Source organism: Dasypus novemcinctus, chromosome 14 (assembly GCF_030445035.2).
Source record: "Dasypus novemcinctus isolate mDasNov1 chromosome 14, mDasNov1.1.hap2, whole genome shotgun sequence".
Lineage (NCBI taxonomy): Eukaryota > Metazoa > Chordata > Mammalia > Cingulata > Dasypodidae > Dasypus > Dasypus novemcinctus.
Genome location: NC_080686.1, coordinates 109,268,344 through 109,287,429, shown reverse-complemented (window position 1 = coordinate 109,287,429; position 19,086 = coordinate 109,268,344). Strand labels below are relative to the sequence as shown.

At 69.3% G+C, this 19,086-nt stretch overlaps 2 protein-coding genes across 3 annotated transcripts; both read left to right on the top strand.

Moving 5' to 3' along the window:
* Positions 1 to 2,522: 2,522 nt before the first annotated feature.
* Positions 2,523 to 13,921, top strand: TONSL (tonsoku like, DNA repair protein). 2 transcript variants are annotated; one of them, XR_011645734.1, is made up of 26 exons: positions 2,523 to 2,624; positions 2,782 to 2,877; positions 2,989 to 3,131; positions 3,554 to 3,737; positions 3,957 to 4,086; positions 4,348 to 4,519; positions 4,614 to 4,728; positions 5,238 to 5,383; positions 5,479 to 5,631; positions 5,729 to 5,854; positions 6,075 to 6,264; positions 6,866 to 6,948; positions 7,030 to 7,119; positions 7,500 to 7,572; positions 7,657 to 7,820; positions 7,899 to 8,022; positions 8,921 to 9,579; positions 9,687 to 9,763; positions 9,950 to 10,103; positions 10,170 to 10,248; positions 10,707 to 11,008; positions 11,122 to 11,293; positions 11,612 to 11,781; positions 12,246 to 12,315; positions 12,758 to 12,891; positions 13,684 to 13,921. XR_011645734.1 is itself a non-coding variant. In XM_058276192.1 (26 exons), exons 1-26 carry the CDS (start codon positions 2,600 to 2,602, stop codon positions 13,860 to 13,862), a joined length of 4,014 nt encoding a protein of 1,337 aa, XP_058132175.1. In that variant the 5' UTR covers positions 2,523 to 2,599; the 3' UTR covers positions 13,863 to 13,921. The 2 variants fall into 2 exon arrangements, 1 of the variants encoding a protein (XP_058132175.1); XM_058276192.1 differs by having other exon boundaries at positions 12,242 to 12,315.
* Positions 13,922 to 14,057: 136 nt separating this feature from the next.
* On the top strand, positions 14,058 to 18,174 carry LOC101428848 (vacuolar protein sorting-associated protein 28 homolog). The gene is made up of 10 exons (XM_004472031.4): positions 14,058 to 14,195; positions 15,100 to 15,158; positions 15,663 to 15,691; positions 15,780 to 15,817; positions 15,963 to 16,052; positions 16,566 to 16,671; positions 16,826 to 16,927; positions 17,590 to 17,643; positions 17,742 to 17,833; positions 17,905 to 18,174. The coding sequence occupies exons 2-10, from the start codon at positions 15,122 to 15,124 to the stop codon at positions 18,020 to 18,022; spliced, it is 666 nt and encodes a 221-aa protein (XP_004472088.1). The 5' UTR covers positions 14,058 to 14,195; positions 15,100 to 15,121; the 3' UTR covers positions 18,023 to 18,174.
* The last annotated feature ends 912 nt before the right edge of the window (positions 18,175 to 19,086 follow it).

The following is a 19,086-nucleotide window of genomic DNA, read 5'->3' as shown; positions in this document are numbered from 1 at the left end:
GACAGGACGTGCCAGGGCCAGCCTCAGTGGCAGGGGAGGGCACAGGCCGAGCGGCCCCCTTCACCTTCCCTCCTTCTCACCTCCACCCCGACACCATGAGTGCTACATCCTTCAGTTCACCCAAAGTGAGACATTTACAATAATCCTAAGAATTTTTTAAAGAGTGAGCAAAAGGTGTTTTTACCGCTGTTGGCGGTGACCGCTATGTCCTTTTTGTGGTCTGCACTCCCTTTGGATATCATCTGTATGTAACTGTAGCTTAAAAAAAAATTTCCAAACCACACTTTGTCTGTGTTTCCTTAAGACAGCCCTCCCAGCCAGGGGTCTGCTACCCCTGCCATCTGCCCTCCCGCTGTGCCGCCTCGTATACACACCCTTGTCTGGTCAGAAGGGAAACAGGCACTCTGAAAGGACACTGGGCTCCCAGGACCTGGCTGTCCCTGAGAGCTGGGGTGGAGGGAGGGCCAGTCCCCGGGCTGCTCCATCCTCAGCAGCACCGGAGCCTCCTGGTACCCCCTGGTCGTCCAGCAGAGCTGGTATCCTCTTCTGTGGCCCTTCATGCCCTGCCCGTCCTGCCTGTGCCCTCACGCCTCCCCGTGGCACATACACACCAGAGTGCGCACCTCAACCCGCTCCCTTGTTCTCAGAGCTGGGCTTCGGCGCAGAAGAGGCGGTGGTGCGAGTCTCCATGTCCTGACCCCGCAGCCCCAGGCCCGGCTCCGGGCTCCCGCACAGCACATTCCGCTCCAAAACGAGGGCTCCCGCACCCACCTTCCCGCCTCCCCCAGCACAGGCCTGCTCTTCCCTCTGGCAGGGGCCCTGGCCTGGGCAGCCCTCCCTGGATCCAGCTGCACCTGCTGTCCTCTGCCCTCATCCACAGCGCTGCCCATCGAGTGGCTGAGGCTTTTACCCCCTGGGCCTGCGGACGTTATGAGAGAAAGGCAAACTACCTCCCTCTCCTTCAGGCCTCCTCGGAAGCCTGTGACTTCCACCTCCTCTGGGGCCTTGGGAACCCCACCGCAGCTCGGGCAGCCCAGGGCTGGGCAAGGTCTGCAATCCACTCAGGAGATAGCAACCGGGACAGCAGTTGCCACACAGTGCTCCCAGACATCCCGCAGACCCCTAGCCCCTTCCCCCCTAAGGGAGATTTGCAGTTTTCAGCACAGGAGCTGGACTCGCCAGGGGTGTGACTGATTTTTACGTTGCAGGAAATGTCCCTTGATCTGCTCATTTAGGAAAACACATTTCTCCCCCTCTTGGCAACAGCAACAGGGTTTGAATCCCAAATGCCACCGGGCAATGTCCCATTGCAGGGCTGTTGCCCCACTGTGTGAAAGAGGGGGCACCTGAAACCTTGACTATGACCGCGTATTCAAACGTTCGAGTCAACTTTTAGTCACCTTTGTTTTGCTTCACGTTATGGTATTTTGTTCCTTTTTTAAAGTTTAGGATACGTAGGTTTTGCTTTAATCTCAATACGAAGTAAGGGGAAGCATTACAGAACATCAGTGCTGAAAGAGGAAAGTGGACTCCGGGGTGACTGGGCCCTAGGCCGAGGGCAGGACCGCGACTGGCGCCCAAGAGACTAAACCTCTGGGGGCGGCGGTGTGGGCCCCACCGGAGACCCCTGGGCCGCCTACGCGTCTGCTTTCCCAAGGCCGCGTCCCCGCCGCCAGCTAGGAGGAATGGAGACGTCCTCAAGCATGCCTCGGGCCCGCTGGCCATGGGTCCAGGCCGAGGACTCAGCTCCTGGGACAGTCCTTGCAATCCAGGAAAGCGACCACCAACAGGAGCTCGCCCTATCGCGGCTGCTTCCGGGCCCTGCCAGCCGCACTACAGCCCCCAGGATGCCTCGAGGGCAGGTCGGACTGCACCTCCCAGGACGCTCTGCGCCCGCCTGGCCCGACTTCGACGCCGAGGGGCGCGACTGGATCTGCGCGCTGAGCAGGGGACCGGACCGCGTGGGCTGAGGGCGGGGCCGAGGCCCCCGGGAGCGGTACCGGGCATGCGCGCTGTGCAGGGGACCGGACCGCGTGGGCTGAGGGCGGGGCCGAGGCCCCCGGGAGCGGTACCGGGCATGCGCGCGGGGCTGGGGCGGAGCTGCGGGGGTGTGGGCGGGGCCGTGGTCCCCGGGAGCGGTACCGGGCATGCGCGCGGGGCTGGGGCGGGGCCGCGGGGGTGTGGGCGGGCCGCGGCTACAGGGGGCCGGGCCTGGCCTGCGCGCGGGGCTGGGGGCGGGCTGCTGCTCCAGGGGGCCGGGCCGGGCCTGCGCGCGGGGCTGTGGGCGGGGCCGAGGCCCCTGGGAGCGGTACCGGGCCTGCGCGCGGGATTGGGGGCGGGGCCGTGGGGCTGGGGGCGGGCCGCGGCTCCAGGGGGCCGGGCTGGGCCTGCGCGCGGGGCTGTGGGCGGGGCCGAGGCCCCTGGGAGCGGTACCGGGCCTGCGCGCGGGATTGGGGGCGGGGCCGTGGGGCTGGGGGCGGGCCGCGGCTCCAGGGGGCCGGGCTGGGCCTGCGCGCGGGGCGGGGGCGGGGCCGCGGGAGCGCGGGAAGTCCGGTGGCGGCTGCTGCGCCGGTGGCTGCGGCGGCGGCCCGGCTGCAGCATGAGTTTCGAGCGCGAGCTACGCCGTGAGTCTCTCGGGTGCCTGGAGTGCCGGGGTGGCGGAGCCCCGAGTCCCAGCCAGAGCGCCGGGGAACGGACTCGGGGTCTCGCGGCCGACCCTCGCGGGCCGCCCGGGCCTGGCAGCGCAACAGCGCCTCATCCTCCGCGCCCTCTTCCCTGCAGAGCTGAGCAAAGCCAAGACCAAGGCCCAGCGGAGCGGGCAGCTGCGGGAGGAGGCCGATCTCTGCCACCAGCTGGGAGAGCTGCTGGCCAGCCATGGTGAGCGGCGCCCGCCACAGCCCTGTCCACGGAGGGCGGCGCCCCGGGTGGAAAGGGAAAAGGGCGCAGCTCCCCCGGGCTGAGGGCCGCTTTGTGCCCTTGCTGGCCCAGGCCGCTATCCCGAGGCCCTGGAGGAGCACCGGCAGGAGCTGCAGCTCCTGGAGAGCGCCGACGACCCCCTGGGCTGCGCCGTGGCCCACCGCAAGATCGGGGAGCGTCTGGCAGAGATGGAGGACTACTCGGCCGCCTTGCAGGTGGGGTGGGGGCGGATGTGTGGGCGGAGCAGCCTGCCCACCTGCTCTTCACTGGCCAGGTCCCCAGGGTGGGGAGCCCCAGGCAGGTGGAAGATCTGTCCTTACAGAGACCCCCTTGTGATGGGGACGGCTGCCTAGGCCTAGGGCACCCAGCTCTCCTGGTGCCAGAATGGTCCCCTGGCCCCAGAAGCCACCCATGAGTGTACTGATCGAGCTGGGTTCGTGGGCCAGGAAGGGCAGGGGTTGAGGTGGGGGCAGGGGCAGGACCCAATGACCCCCGGAGCCTGGACAACTGCTATTGTACCCTGGACCCCCAAAGCACGTTAGCTGGCTGGAAGGTTGGCAGCTGTCAGCACGGGTGGCCCCTGGCGTGGGGAGGGTGTGTTGGATTCCCTGGTGAGCTGCAAGTCCCCACGTCTCAGCACCAGCACCGCTACCTGGAGCTGGCCCGTTCCCTATCCAACTACATCGAGCTGCAGAGGGCCTGGGCTACCATTGGCCGCACCCACTTGGACATCTATGACCACAGCCAGTCGCGGGATGCCCTGCTGCAGGCGCAGGCTGCCTTCGAGAAGAGCCTGGCTATTGTGGACGAGAAGCTGGAAGGTGGGTGCCCTTGGGGGGCCTGGCCCCACCCCATTCTCTGGGCCCTCCCTTTGTGAGGACTGGGCCTGAAATTCGAATAAGCCGCTCCCATAAGAGAGGGCTGGTCTTTGTCTGAACAAACCCCCACCCCATTGGCACCCACAGGGAGGGGTGGGGTGGGGTTGTGGCCCTGGATGGGGCTGAGGGCCAAGCTGAGACCCCAGTGGGCTCGTCTTCCAGGGGCGGTGGCCCAGCGGGAGCTGAGCGAGATGCGCACCCGCCTCTACCTCAACCTGGGCCTCACCTTCGAGAGCCTGCAGCAGGCGGCCCTGTGCAGCGACTTCTTCAAGAAGAGCATCTTCCTCTCCGAGTACGTCTGTAGGGCTGGGTCCCCAGAGGGGGCAGCATCCCCCATTCCATGAGCCGGGGAGAAGCAGCGGGAGAGGAGACCCCAGGATGCCGCGAGGGCAGGCCGGGTGGGGCTGGAATCCGTGTGCCGTCCACAGCTCTGGGTTGTCAGGTGCTTCCTGCACGTCAGCGGCCCTCGCGGGTGCTCCAGGTGTCTGATCGCAGCTGCTGTTCCCGGGAGAGTGGGCCCAGGCACCCTGAAGGCCTCTGCCCCCATCCTCAGGCAGAACCACCTGTACGAGGACCTGTTTCGAGCCCGCTACAACCTGGGCACCATCCACTGGCGCGGGGGCCAGCCCTCCAAGGCCATGCGTTGCCTGGAGGGGGCCCGGGAGTGCGCCCGCACCATGCGGAGGAGGTTCATGGAGAGCGAGTGCTGCGTGGCAATTGCGCAGGTACGGGCCGGCCCCAGCGCCAGGCTCTGCTCCTGAGCCGCTGGCTGGTTCTGGCCATGGGAGGACACGAGCCCCGCCTTCCCTTGCTCCGCAGGTCCTCCAGGACTTGGGGGATTTCCTGGCTGCCAAACGAGCCCTGAAGAAGGCCTACAGGCTGGGCTCCCAGAAGCCTTTGCAGAGAGAGGTTGTCTGCAGCAGCCTCAAGTACGGTGAGACCGCGGGGGGTCTCTCCATAGGGGGGGCTTCCCTCGGCCCAGGGCCTTGGCGTGTCTTCCTGGAGAGGTGGCACCTTCAGTACCAGGGTCTCTTCGGGAGAAAGGCAGGTGTCTTCTGCACCACCCACTTCCTGTTGGGAAGAAACCCCCTTTTTTCTGAGCTTGCAGCACTGTGCATGGCCTGGAAGCAGGGAGGAGACAGGCTGCTCGCTTACCCATGAGCGTTTCTGTGACCAGCTGCAGGGGCGGGCAGCAGGCCGCCCACCAGAGTCGTCCCGGGGAACCAGCCCCGGGTACGCAGCAGGCACTGTCCATGAGAACCCTCGCTGCTGGCCAGGCACTGTCCTGAGTACCGTTTACTGACCCTTCTGATCCCCACAGGGCAGGGCCGGTCCTGTGTGGGGGCTCGCTTACCTCCTGCACGTGGAGGCCAGAAAGGGCCTCGGCGGCCGGAGGGGCCGGCCCCCGTGCTGCCGGCCCGTCTCACGGAGCTCTCCCTGCAGTGCTGAAGGTGGTCCGGCTGCAGCAGCAGCTGGAGGAGGCCGAGGGCGGGGACCCTCAGGACGCCATGGGCATCTGCGAGCAGCTGGGGGACCTGTTCTCCAGGGCGGGCGACTTCCCCAAGGCCGCCGAGGCCTACCAGAAGCAGGTGGGCACCGGAAGGGGCGGGCGCCACTGGGGGCGAGGAGGGGTCTGGGCGGCCCTCCACACTGGCCCCCTAGCCTCACCGGCTCTGCTCCCCAGCTGCGGTTCGCGGAGCTGCTGGGTCGGCCAGGGCCCGAGCTGGCCGTCATACACGTGTCCCTGGCCGCCACGCTGGGGGACATGAAGGACCACCGCCAGGCTGTGCACCACTATGAACAGGAGCTGAGGCTGCGCAACCACAACCCCCTGGAGGTGAGTCGGTCCTGCAGCGCAGGGCAGACCTGAGCATTTCCTGGGGGCAGCGGGGGCCGTGGGCAGCATGGCCCAAGGCGCATCCCTCCTTCTCCAGGAGGCGAAGACCTGGCTCAATATCGCACTGTCCCGGGAAGAGGCCGGGGATGCCTACGAGCTCCTGGCGCCCTGCTTCCAGAAGGCGCTGAGCTGTGCACAGCAGGCCCAGCGGCCTCAGCTACAGGTGGGGAGCTCGCGTCACCCGGGGCGGCTGGCGTCCTTGGGGCAGCCCCGCACTGGCCCTGCCCCTGCCCCACCTGGCTTTCCTCACAACCCAACTGTCCCCCCGTTCACGTGGTCCCACCCGGGGCGGCTGGCGTCCTCGGGGCAGCCCCCCGCCCCTCCTACCTCCCCACCTGCTTGCCCTACTCTGAGCTGGATCTCCACTCCCCTCCCCTGCTCAGAAGCGAGTCTTGCAGCATCTCCACTCCGTGCAGCTGAGGCTGCAGCCCCAGGAGGCCCCTGGCACCAAGGCCAGACTGCAGGAGCTGAGTGTGGACGAGGACGGGGAGGACAGCGAGGCCCTGGACGACGGGGAGGCCGCGGGTGACGGCGAGGCCCTGGACGACAGCGAGGTGGAGCTGTCGGAGAGTGGTGAGGCCTGGGGCTGCTGGCACGCCTGGGGAGATGGCTCCCCGCACAGAGGGTCTCTAGCACCTACCACCAGGAGGAGGAGCAGGGGGGTGGCATGGGGCCCACCACTGGGCGGGGCGGGGGGGGCTAAACACGGCCAGGAGCAGCCGGCTGGGAGGCCGTGCATGCCACCCGACCGAGTTGGGTGCGTTCTTAGAAACCCGGAGAGCCTCTGGATGCTTCTCGGGGAGGCTGGAGTGGATGTGAGGGGAGCTGGAGGGCAGGGGCTGTGGGGGGATGAGGGAGGGGCAGTGCAGACCCAGTCTGCGGAGAAGCCGGGCTGGCGGGGAGGGCAGGATGCATGGGTTTGGGCGTGGGGGAGGATCGAACACAGCCGGCTGGGGCTGGGTGGTGGGTGGGCATTTCCTGAGGACAGGGCAGAGGGCAGTGGGCTCAGGGAAGGGCCAGGCATTGGGTTTGGCAGCCCATGCAGAGCCTCTGGTGCGGCGTCCAGGACCTGGGGTGTGCCCCCGCGGCCCCAGGAGGGGGGGTGCCGGGCTCGTGCAGGTGTAGGGGTGGCTGGTACAGGTGCCACCTCACCTGGCGGGGGCTGCTGTTCCAGAGGATGAGGCCGAGGGCCCACCCCAGCCACTGGAGGAGGAGGAGGGGCTGCGGAGCTGCCTGGGTCGGCGGAAAGCGCACAAGGTAAGGGGCCCGTACCCCTGCTGCGCGGTGCGCGTGGCCCTTCGTGGCCGCCCCATCCTCACTGGGTGGCTGTGCTCACAGTGGAACCGGCGGAACGACATGGGCGAGACGCTGCTGCACCGCGCCTGCATTGAGGGCCAGCTGCGCCGCGTCCAGGACCTTGTGAGGCAGGTGGGCCCCCCGGCCCAGCCACCGTGCACCCCTGTTCGGGCGGGTCTGGCCCAGAGGAAGGAGAGGGCCATGGACCCGACCCACAGCCAGGCTCCCTCCCGAGCTGCCAGCAGGGCGGGGCCCCAGCTTCCCTGTCTCAAAGGCGCCAGCGTGGTGCCCTGGCCTCCGCCCACCCCGTGCTCCCCACCTGGCCTCAGGCCCTCGGTGGGCAGCTCCTGCTCCCCAGTGGGAAAGTGGGGGGGCTGTTGGGACACCTCTCACCCAGGGTCCCCACCTTGTGTGGAGCAGGGGAGCAGAGGGCTGGGCGGGGCTCGTGGGGCCAGCGGGGGTGGGCTGCGCCCTGGGCCGCGGTGCTCAGGCCCTGGCCCACTCTGTCACAGGGCCACCCTCTGAACCCCCGGGACTACTGTGGCTGGACGCCCCTGCATGAGGCCTGCAACCACGGGCACTGGGGTGAGAGAGACAGTGGCACCCCACGGGGCAGGGGGCGGGGGCGCTGGCTGGGCGGGGCCTGGGCTCACGTCCCTCTGGCTACAGAGATCGTCCGCTTCCTCCTGGACCATGGGGCTGCAGTGGACGACCCAGGCGGCCCGGGCTGTGAGGGGCTCACCCCCCTGCATGACGCCCTCACCTGTGGCCACTTCGAGGTGGCTGAGCTGCTCATTGAGCGGGGGGCGTCAGTCTCGCTGCGAACCAGCAAGGTGAGCGGGGCTGGGGTGGGCGCTGCCGCAGCTGGCGGGGAGTGCCGCGCCAGATCCACTCAGCTCTGTGCCATGCAGGGTCACAGCCCTCTGGAGACGCTGCAGCAGTGGGTGAAGCTGTACGACGAGGACCTGGACCAGGAGACGCGGCAGAAGGCCGCTGCCATGGAGCGGCTGCTCCGGACAGCCTCCACGGGCCAAGGTAGCAGAGCAGCACCCCTTACCCGAGGGCCCTGGGGACACCCCTTAGCCTGAGTGACCCCTGGGGACACCCCTTAGCCTGAGTGACCCCTGGGGACACCCCTTAGCCTGAGTGACCCCTGGGGACACCCCTTAGCCTGAGTGACCCCTGGGGACACCCCTTAGCCTGAGTGACCCCTGGGGACACCCCTTAGCCTGAGTGACCCCTGGGGACACCCCTTAGCCTGAGCAGCCCTGGGGACACCCCTTAGCCTGAGTGACCCCTGGGGACACCCCTTAGCCTGAGTGACCCCTGGGGACACCTCTTAGCCTGAGTGACCCCTGGGGATGCTGTTCCTTAGCCTCGGTTATCTTTTTTTTTTTATTTTTTTATTTAATTCCCCTCCCTTCTCCTGGTTGTCTGTTTTCTGTGTCTTTTTGCTGCGTCTTGTTTCTCTGTCCGCTTCTGTTGTCGTCAGCGGCACGGGAAGTGTGTGTGGCGCCATTCCTCGGCAGGCTGCTCCCTCCTTCGCGCTGGGCCTCACGGGCGCACTCCTTGCGCGTGGGGCTCCCCTACGCGGGGGACACCCCTGCGTGGCACGGCACTCCTTGCGCGCATCAGCACTGCGCATGGCCAGCTCCACACGGGTCAAGGAGGCCCGGGGCTTGAACCGCGGACCTCCCATATGGTAGACGGACGCCCTAACCACTGGGCCAAGTCCGTTTCCCTAGCCTCGGTTATCTTTGCAGACACTGTCTCTTAGCTTGAGTGGTCCTTGGGGACACTGCCTCTTAGCCTGAGTGGCCGCTGTCCCCTTAGGAGGACTTCTGTGTCCTGAGGTGCCAAGGACATGTTCAGGGCAGGTGGCAGGGCTGGTGCCAGGGCCTTGTCTCACAGCAGGTTCTTTCCTCCCCTGCAGCGCTCCCAAGTCCCCAGGCTCCTGGTACTGTCCCGCGCAGCCACCTGTTTGACCCTGAGGTCTCCCCACCCTTGAGCCCCCACCCAGGACCTTCCTCTGATGCCTCAAGGTCCCTGGAGGCCTCCCTGGAGCAGGCAGCGGCCAGGCCTCCAGGGGACAGGAGCGCGGCCGCCAGTGGTAGCCACTCAGAGGGGGACTGCGGGGGCCCTCTGGGGCCCGTCCAGAAGAGACCTCGGCTCTCAGCAGCAGCACCGCAGGCTGTGGCCCCGACGCCTGGCCCAGCTGGGGACAGCAAGGCAGCCGCCCGAGGCAGTACCCAGAGCTGCAGCCCGGGACCCAGCTGGCCTCCCGGCACAGGCAGGACCCCCGCGGGCCAGGCAGCCCTCATCCCCGAGGGCGAGGACCCGGCTGAGGACTGGCTGGAGGACGACATGCCTCGGACCCACGGTCGCCGCTGGAAAGGCAACCGCCTGCACCGCCCCAGGGCCAGCGGGGACAGCCCCGGGGGGAGGGGCGAGAGCCGCCGCAGGCTGAGCCGGCAGACCCGCTTGCAGGGTTGGAGCGCGCAGGTCGGCGCAGGCGGGAGCAGCTGCTCGGCGGCCGCACCCCCAGAGAGCCCCTCGGTCCCCACGGAGAACCCCCCAACAGGCCAACCCCCGGTAAGCGTGCAGCCCCGGAGCAGGGCTGGTCTTCCAGCTTGGGGAGCCCTGGGGGGGGGCGGGTGGGGTCACGTCTGACACTGCCCTCCCTCGGGCCCCGCCCACAGGGCCCCGCCCCCACCCCGCCCATCCGGGTCCGAGTCCGCGTGCAGGACAGCCTCTTCCTCATCCCTGTCCCGCACAGGTAGGCCGCCGGGCGGCCCCCTCCCCCGGGGTTCTGCCTGGCAGGGCCCTGCCTGCTTGAGGGCACGTGGCAGTCGGAAGGGGACGGGAGAGCACGCGGCGGGGCGGGGGGGCTGCAGGCCTTGGCGCTGTCGGGGAGCCTGGGGGCGGCCCCCGGCCTGAGCACGGGGTGCTTTCGTCCCCGCAGCCCTGAGGCCCGCTCTGTGGCCTGGCTGGCCCAGCAGGCGGCCCAGCGCTTCTGCCAGACCTGCGGGCTGCTGCCGCGGCTGACGCTGCGCAAGGAGGGCGCCCTGCTGGCCCCGCAGGACGCCATCCCCGACGTGCTGCAGAGCAACGAGGAGGTGAGCAGCAGGGCCGGGCCCTGCCGTGCGCTGCCTCCGGGCTGCTCACGGGTCTCCCCTCCCCAGGTGCTGGCCGAGGTGGCTTCGTGGGACCTGCCCCCGCTGACTGACCGCTACCGCAGGGCCTGCGAGAGCCTGGGGCAAGGTGAGGCAGGAGCCCCACCGGCTGGGCCCGGGTTCAAGCATGGAGCTCAGGGGGCCCAGGAGCACCCCCAGGTCTGGCCTTGGCTCTTTTTCCCCTCCTGCAACGAGGTGGACCCTCCGGGGCTGGAAGGCCGCAGCCCCAGTGCCTGATGGGTACTCCGCCTCGTGTTTGCGCCGCAGGATGGCGGGTGGACGAAGGCAGACCGGAGCTTCCGTGGTCTGTCGGGGCGGGATGGGGGAAAGCCACAGAACACAGGCGAATCCGTGCCTGGGCCCCCCGGGGAAATTTGGTGTGGACTGAGAGCTGCCACGGAAGTCTCTGGAAGGAGCTCTCGAAGGCGGCCAGCAGCTGGGGGAGGTGTGGTGGGCTCATGGCCTTCGGACTTGGGGGATGGGCTCTGTGAGGCCTCCAGTAGGCGCTGGCACTAGGGACCCCCAGGTGACCCCCCGACTCCCCAGGGGAGCACCAGCAGGTGCTGCAGGCCATGGAGCGCCAGGCCTCGGGACCCTCGTTCAGCGCCTGCCGCCTGGCTCTGCGCCCGGCCCAGCTCACGCCCCTGCTGCGAGCCCTGAAGCTGCACGCCGAGCTCCGGGAGCTGCGCCTGGCCGGGAACCGGCTGGGGGACGCGTGCGCTGCCGAGCTGCTGGCTGCCCTGGCCACCATGCCCGGCCTGGCCCTCCTGGACCTCTCCTCCAACCACCTGGGACCCGAGGGCCTGCGCCAGCTCGCGGCCGGCCTCCCTGGCCAGGCTGCCTTGCAGGTAAGGGCCCAGCGGCGGCGGCAGAGCCGGGTCTGTGCTGGGCTCTGTGCCAGGGGCGGGGACGCTGTCCCCGAGGCTGCCGGGAGCTCAGCGCCCCGCCCGTGTCCCCACAGAACCTGGAGGAGCTGGACTTGAGCATGAACCCGCTCGGGGACAGCTGCGGCCAGGCCCTGGCCTCCGTCCTGCGGGCCTGCCCCTTGCTCAGCACCCTGCGCCTCCAGGCCTGTGGCTTTAGCCCCGGCTTCTTCCTGAGCCACCAGGTGGCCCTGGGCGGCGCCTTCCAAGGTGAGCCGGCCAGGTGGGTCCAGCCCCCTGTGCTCACGCCAAGCCCTCCCAGCTGCAGAGGGGCTGGGGGCTGGGGTTCACCCAGGAGGGCGCCTTGCACAGGCCGCAGACAAGGAGAGCCCCCCCCGGCCCCCACCCCTCACGTGTACCTACTCCACCCAAGGCAACCCAGAGTGGCCGGCAGGGACCCTGGACCTCTGCCTGTCTGGACCTCAGTTTCCCTGTGCACAAAAGCCCGGGGCCGCGGCTTCCCCACAGAGGGCGGGGGCGTCTCTGCGTAGGACCTGGGTGGGGCTGACGGAGGCGCTGCCCGCACAGGTGCCGAGCGCCTGCGGACGCTGTCCCTGTCCTACAACGCCCTGGGCGCCCCGGCCCCGCTGCTGCACAGCCTGCCTGCCTGTACTCTCCTCCACCTGGAGCTCGGCGCCGTGGCGGCCGGGAAGGGCGGCTCGGGGCTCGTGGAGCCGGTGGTCAGCTATCTGACTAAGGTGTGAGGACTGGGGGGAGCGGGGGCGGGAGGGGCGTGTGGGAGGCAGGAGGGGGCTCATCGGTCCAGATGAGCTAAGGGGTGCCGGGGTGCAGTTTGGAGAGAGAAGCCTCGGGGGCTGCAGGAAGGTGCTGCGGGCGCAGGGCTGCATGCCCGCCCCCCAGCGGGAGCTCCCAGGCCATTCCAGGGCTCTGGGGGTCCCTGGGAGTTTTGCGTTGTGGGGTGCCAAGCATGACTTGCCTTGGAAAGACATTTCCTTTGGTTCTTTCTGAGTGCCAAGGCAGGGGTGGCTCTTCCCTCTGACTGCCCGGCAGAGCTGGGGTCCCTGTCCTCAGCCTGGAGGCCACTCCCTGGGGGGGCTGTCTGGGAGCTGGCGGGGGACATTCCTCCCAGGCAGCCCGGGTACTGGGAAGTGGGGAGGCCTGGCAGGCTTTGGCCACAGCCCGGGCTGCTGTGTCTAGGAAGGCTGTGCCCTGGCGCACCTGACCCTGTCTGGAAACCACCTGGGTGATGAGGCTGTGAGAGCCCTGAGCAGGTAAGGCTGCCTCTGCCGCCCACGGATGGGGGAGAGGTGTCCTCTCTTGGCCCAGCAACCCCAGGGAGCTGGGCTCAAGCAGTGCCCAGAGGTCTGGCCATCCCTGCCCCTGCCCAGCATGCTTGTCCCCACAGCACTCCTTTCTCACCAGCCTCACCCTCCAGTGTTCCTTCTGGCCACCCCCTGTGCACCCTTGCCCTTGGTGCATCATCATCTGCGTGCATCAGCCCACGCCAGAGCCCCTGCTGGGCCACCGCACACGGCCCTGGCCGGCTCTAGCAGAACGTCAGGTGCCCCCACCACACCGCCCTGCACCCGGGCCACGCCCAGCCGGCAGCTCCCAGAGCTGAGGTCTGCCGGGCCCCTCTGGGAAGCCGTTTTCCCCGGTGGGCCAGGGGCTCCCTGGAAACCAACCCTGCGCTACTTCTGGTGATGTCCCCAGGTGCCTCCCCCTCTGCCCCTCACTCGTCTCGCTTGACCTGTCTGCCAACCCTGAGATCAGCGCTGCCGGCCTCGAGGAACTCCTGTCCGCCCTCCAGGAGCGGCCCCAAGGGCTCCGCTTCCTCGGCCTGTCCGGTGAGGGCCCAGGGGCCGCTGAGGTGGGGCTGGCACTGCCACCTGCTGGATACCCTGGTGGGACTTGGTGTCGCGGAGGCTGGGCAGGAGGGAGGGGCAGAGCGGCCTCCAGGGAGCGGGCCCCTACCTCGTCCTCACAGCAGGCCACAACAGCGGGCACGCTTCCACAGGCAGGGGGGCACCCCGGGCTCCTCCAGCCCCACCCGCAGCCTCCGGCCCCACCCGGGCGTTGTCCCCTGGCAGCCTGTCCAGGCTGACCCCAGGGGAGGACCAGCTGGCTTTGCTCCACGGCAGCGCAGTTTTGGCCTGGGCAGGAGCACACCAGGCTCCGCCCCTGGGGTCACGCCTCTAGGGGCAGGGGGCCAGGCTGGCTCCTCCAGGTGGGTGCCCCTGAAGGCAAGCTGGACAGAGAGCTGCACTTAGCCTGGGAGGGTGCTCCCCATATACCTGTGCTGCCTGGTGTGCTCCCTGTCAGCTCAGACCCACGATTTGTAGGTTCAGGGGCAGACGCACTGTCCATCTTATGGATGGAGAGAGGAGGCAGGCAGTGTGAGAGCGGGGTGCGGTCAGAGGGAGCCCCAAGTCCCCTGGGCCAGCCTCCCTCCTGCTTGGCCACTGGCTGCACAGGAGCCCTCGCTTTACCCGAGAGCTCCTGCTCCTGCCCCCCGGCCCTCCGGGCCTCGCAGGAGTGTTTCCTCCGAGGGCCACAGCGGGGGAGAGGAAAGAGCGTGGGTTCCGCGGGCCCCTGGGCCTGCTGCGAGGCGCCTCCTGAGCCTGCTCGTGACCCCGCAGGCTGCGCGGTGCGGGGCCCACTGGGCCAGAGCCTCTGGGACACGATCGCGGAGCAGCTGCAGGAGCTGCAGCTGTGCAGCCGGCGCCTCTCGGCCGAGGACCCACGCGCCCTGCAGCACGCGCTGCCCGGCGCCCGCGCGCTGCACCGCGGCCCCACGCTCTTCTTCCGGCGCCTCTGACCCGCGGCGCGCCGCGCGGACTGTGTCCCAGCCCTAAATAAACGCACGCTGCTCCGTCATCTCCTGGCGCTACCTGAGGCGGGGTGCGGGCCCGGGGGTGGGACGCCCCCTACTCGGGGGTCTGCGGGCGGAGGTGGGAACCCCAAACCCGGCCCTTCCGGGAGCGCGCTCCCGTCGGGGCGGGGTGCAGTTTGCGCATGCGCACCCGCTGCCCGGGAAAGGAGGGGGTGGGCCTGCCCATTGCGCGCAGGCGCAGACGGCGAGCGGCCCTGCGCGGTGGGAGGAGGACGCCCCGCCCCGGCGCCATCTCGGGGACCCCCTCGGCACGCCCAGGTACTTGTGCGCGGCCGTGGGGCACGGGTGGCGGCCCCCGGGACCGGGGGGCAAGGGGCGGCTCTGGGCTGGGCCCGCCCTCCGCCCTCCGCCCTCCGCCCGCGGGCTTCCCCGGCTCAGGCCTCGGAGCGGCCGCCGCCCGGGATCGCGACCCGCGCGGTTGGGGGGCGCGTGGCCGTCCCCCTGCCCCTGTGGGGCGGCTCCAGGCCTTCGTCCCTTCCCGGCCCGGCGGGCCTGTCGTTGCTCCTGTCCCCGGGAGCGCTTGGCTGAGGCCGCTCCTCCCAGCCCGGGCCCTCAGCGTCCCCCGACGTCCCCTTCTTTACAGCCTGGGGCTTCCCCGCAGCCTCACCCCCACTGGCTCCCCAGGGCCTCAGAACAGAGCCCAAGCTCCTGTGCGCTCTGACCCCGGCCTGCCTCGGCCGCGTTCCCAGGCCCCCCGCGTTCCTATCTCAAGGCCCGGTGTTAGACGAGCCGTTCCCTTGGCCCGAGCACCCCCGGTGCAGCCATAGCTCATCTTCCTTGGTCCCCTGGTCTCCGCGAAGTGTCTAAGGACCTGCCCTGGAGGGGAAGACTCTTCCCGCTCTCCCAGGCACACCTCCCAGCTGCTCTCACCTAGCAGTCGGTGCACCTGCCATCCTCTCTTAATCTGTGTTCACAGGAGGGGCCCCTGCATCCCCCATCCTCGCCCAGCTGCCTCCCACTGCCCACGCCACTTGCCCTTCCCAGGCCTCTTGGGCAGAGTAGGGCAGCCCCCGCCACCTCCCTGCCCGCCTGAGCCTGCCCCTTCGCCCAGCACCCCTGGCCTGCCTCCGTGTCTCAGCCGGGCCTTCCTGCTGGCAGCACCTGGGGGGGGGGGCTGGCTGCTGCTGCTCTGGACTCAGGGTGCTCGGTGGCTCTCCCCCAGGCCTCGCTGCCCAGCCCCCAGGATGTTCCACGGGGTCCCGGCCACTCCGGGCCTGGGAGGTGAGTGTGGCCCAAGGAAGGCTGGCGGGGCGACGGGGTGGGGACGGGGTTCTGACCGCCTCAGCTGCTCACCTGTGGCCTTGGGGGGGCCAAGCCTAGCCCCCGAGACCTCCTCCAGGTGGGTTGACTGCCCTCCCGGGCAGAGAGACAGCAAACCCTAAATGTGGCTCAAGCCTCGGGTCGTGGACACCCTGTGTCACGAAGCCCGGGAGCGCCCTTTCGGCGCCTTGGGGCTTTCGACATCCTCGTTGGTGTCGCGTTGCCTTAGCAGGCAGGGTGGGCGGCCAAAGGGCTGCAGATGAGGGGAAGCCTGGGAGGCACGTGGCCCCCGCTCGTGCCCGCTCGCCGGGCGGCATCAGGCTGCTGGCCTCGTCCTCCAGCCCCACCTGGCTGCAGGGCAGCACAGGTGCATCCTCAGGAAGGCGAGGCCTGGGAAGGGGGCGGGACAGGGACACCCCGGGGGAGCCTTCCAGGGTAGCCTGCCAACTCTCTGCTCTGTTGCAGCCCCTGGGACCAAACCAGAGCTTTACGAGGTAAGTGGGGTGCTGCTTTCCCCTCTCGCCAGGGCTCTGGGCCACCGCCAGGGCGTTAGGGTGATGGCCTGTCTGCTTCTCCCGACAGGAAGTGAAGCTGTATAAGAATGCCCGGGAGCGGGAGAAGTACGTCCAGGCCCCCTGTGCCTGAGCATCCCCCCTTCACCCCCACACTGAGGGCTGGGAGGGCAGTGGGCTGGGGCAGGCAGCGTGTGCCCCCAGCCAGGGCCCTCTCCTCCGGCGGCACGGCCTGACAGGCAGCCTTCCTTAGATACGACAACATGGCGGAGCTGTTTGCCGTGGTGAAGACGATGCAGGCGCTGGAGAAGGCCTACATCAAGGACTGCGTCACCCCCAGCGAGTGAGTCCCCGCGGTGCGCGGGCCCCGTGGTCAGGCCAGCGCCTCTCCCCTTTGGGGCCTGTGTGTCCATCAGCTGCCGCCATCAGGCCGGTGGGTGTCCCAGGGCCGTCACTACCCCTGCCATCACGCTGGACAAGTAGCAGCAGCGGTGGCATTCCATCCCTGCCGGCTGGGAGGTGCGTGGTCCTTGCTCAGTGGGGTCTACCTGTGAGCTGCCAATGAGCGCCGGGCACAGGGCAGGATGGCTGGGCTGGGGGTGGAGGGGACGGGTTGCTCATCCCTAGGCGTGTCCCCACGGCCGTGACCAGCCTGTGGCCATCCCACGGGCTACGGCGCGTCCCCCTACCTTTCTTCAGGACTTGTTGATTGGGCAGACACAAAGGGAAACTTCGTCTCTCTGCGGTTTGCATGAAGCACTCCGTTGGGCCTCCCTGCCATGAGAGCTATCTGCGTGTCTAATGGGGGACCCTGGGGTGTCCTGCCAGCCGCTGTATGGCTGTGGCTTCTCCCCAGGTACACAGCGGCCTGCTCTCGGCTCCTGGTCCAGTACAAAGCCGCCTTCCGGCAGGTTCAGGGCTCAGAGATCAGCTCCATCGATGAGTTCTGCCGCAAGTTCCGTGTGAGTGCCAGGGGCCAGAGGAGACCCACTGCCCCCCCCCCCCAGCGGACACCTCAGGGCCCCGCCCCCAGCTGGACACCTTGGGGCCCCTCCCCCGGCTGACACCTCAGGATCTCCCTCCTCGGCTGGACACCTCAGGGTCTCCTCTCCCCAGCTGGACTGTCCACTGGCCATGGAGAGGATCAGAGAGGACCGGCCCATCACCATCAAGGATGACAAGGGGAACCTCAACCGCTGCATCGCCGACGTCGTCTCGGTGGGCGCTGGGTCTCACGCAGTCGAGGCTGAGCTGGGGTCGCAGCAGGAGGCACACGCCCGGGGTCACATTTCCAAGCTGACCGTGCTGTGGGCAGGTCCTTGTCAGGAGGCGGGGTGGGCAGGAGCTTCTGGAGCCGTGTCCCAGCAGCTCCCCAGGGCCACCCGCACCCTGGGACCCTGGGGGTGGGCAGGCCTGGCCTCCGGCTCTGGGGGAGCAGACCCCTGCCCAGCCCGCGCCCCTTGGTGAGACACTGCCTTGGTCCTGCGTGGGAGCGGCCGGGCCCTTGACACCCGCAGGGCCCGCCAGGAGGCGGCAGGGCCGGGTGCCCTGTGAGGCGGGGGCTCCACTGAGACCTCGCCGACCCTGAGAGGCGGTGGAAGTGGGGGCCGTGGGCTCGAGGGGAAGGTGGCCCAGGTGGGAGGAGAAGTGGCTTGGTGCTTGGTGCGGGTGGGGGCGGGGCAGGGGGCAGGGGGCTCGGCACCTGAGCAGACCTGCCCTGAGAACCAGCCTGTGAGCTGCAAGGGAGGGAGCTGAGCACCAGGCAAGGGTGTCCCTGTGGGTGGGAGCATGCCCCGCCTCTTCCCGCCGCCCGGGCTCCCCCCACGCGCCCCCCGTGGGGAGCAGGCCTGGGGGGCCGGGCTCACACGCGCTGTCCCCAGCTCTTCATCACGGTGATGGACAAGCTGCGCCTGGAGATCCGCGCCATGGACGAGGTGCCCGCCCTGCGGGGGTCTGTAGGGGGGGACGCGGTGGGGGCGGCGGCGGGGACGCGCGGGGGCCCCGGGAGGGTCCCAGCCCGCGCTGTGTGCAGATCCAGCCGGACCTGCGGGAGCTGATGGAGACCATGCACCGCATGAGCCACCTGCCGCCCGACTTCGAGGGCCGCCAGACGGTCAGCCAGTGGTGAGTGCCCGGCCCGGCCCCGCGCCCCGCCCCCCGACCCCGGCGCGCCCCAACCCCGCGCTGTGCCGCAGGCTGCAGACCCTGAGCGGCATGTCTGCGTCCGACGAGCTGGACGACGCGCAGGTGCGCCAGATGCTCTTCGACCTGGAGTCGGCCTACAACGCCTTCAACCGCTTCCTGCACGCCTGAGCCCGGCTCCAGGGACCCCGCCCCGCCCCAGGCCTCGGGGCGCGCACGCAGTGTGCAGTGTACGCAGCCCGGCTGTGCGCGGCCCCGGCTGTGCGCGGCCCCGCATCGGCACCCCGCTCCTCCCGTCCCACGTTAATAAACGTGTCCTCCGACTCGCTCGTCCTGCTCCGTGCGGGGGGCGCGCTTGGGCCAGCCCACGGGGTCCCGCCCCCTGCAGAAGCAGCTGAGGCACGGCCCTCTGCACCCCAGAACCAGCATGGGTCCTGGGCCCACAGCCCTGGGGGCCCTCGGGAGCTGGTCTGGGGGCTGCAGGCTCGACTGTGGCTGGGGACAGCCTCTGGGGGCGCTGCCCGGGCAGGAGGTGGGGTGGCGCAGAGCACACTGCCTGCCATGCCTGCCCCAGCCCCACCTGGGCCTGGGGCTCCAGGGCCCACTGAGCGCACGTCCCGCCTATCGGAGGCAGCTGTGCTGGGGCAGGGCCGGGGCCAGCGTGGGGCACTCGAGGCTTGGAGGTGAGGTGCTGGGAGCTGCACCTGTAGAGCTGCCCCCGGGCGCAGGCAGTGCCCAGGCCAGAAGGGCCAAGGTTTGGCGTCAGCGCGTGCAGGAGGGGGCTCCTGCCGAAGCGTGATGGGGCGTGCGGGACACTCCCAGTGTGTGGGCTGGGAGAAAAAGACCCGGGCTGGAGATGGGGGCCTGGAGGCTGAGGGGGAGGGAGACACCTGGGCGGAGTGGGGACCCAGGCCTGCCAGTGGGGGCAGCGCCACCTCTGCTGCCAAGGGGGACGGGAAGTGGGCAGAAAAGGAGGTGACAGCCACAGGGCTGGTCTGAGCACAAGAGTGATGGCCTGCACTCCGGGCTAGCGGCCGTGCGGGGAGATGCAGGGCAGGGGAGGGGCCGACCAGGTCCCGAGGAGGGGATGTCCCGGCGCCCAGCAGGTTGTCAGGCAGATCTGCAGGAGCCGGCGCCCTTCTCTACCGCTTCTGGATCCAGGGACGGCGTGGTCTAGCCACCAGAGACAGAGGAGCTGGGAAGGGGCTGTGTGCCGGGGCCGCCCGTGCTCCCTG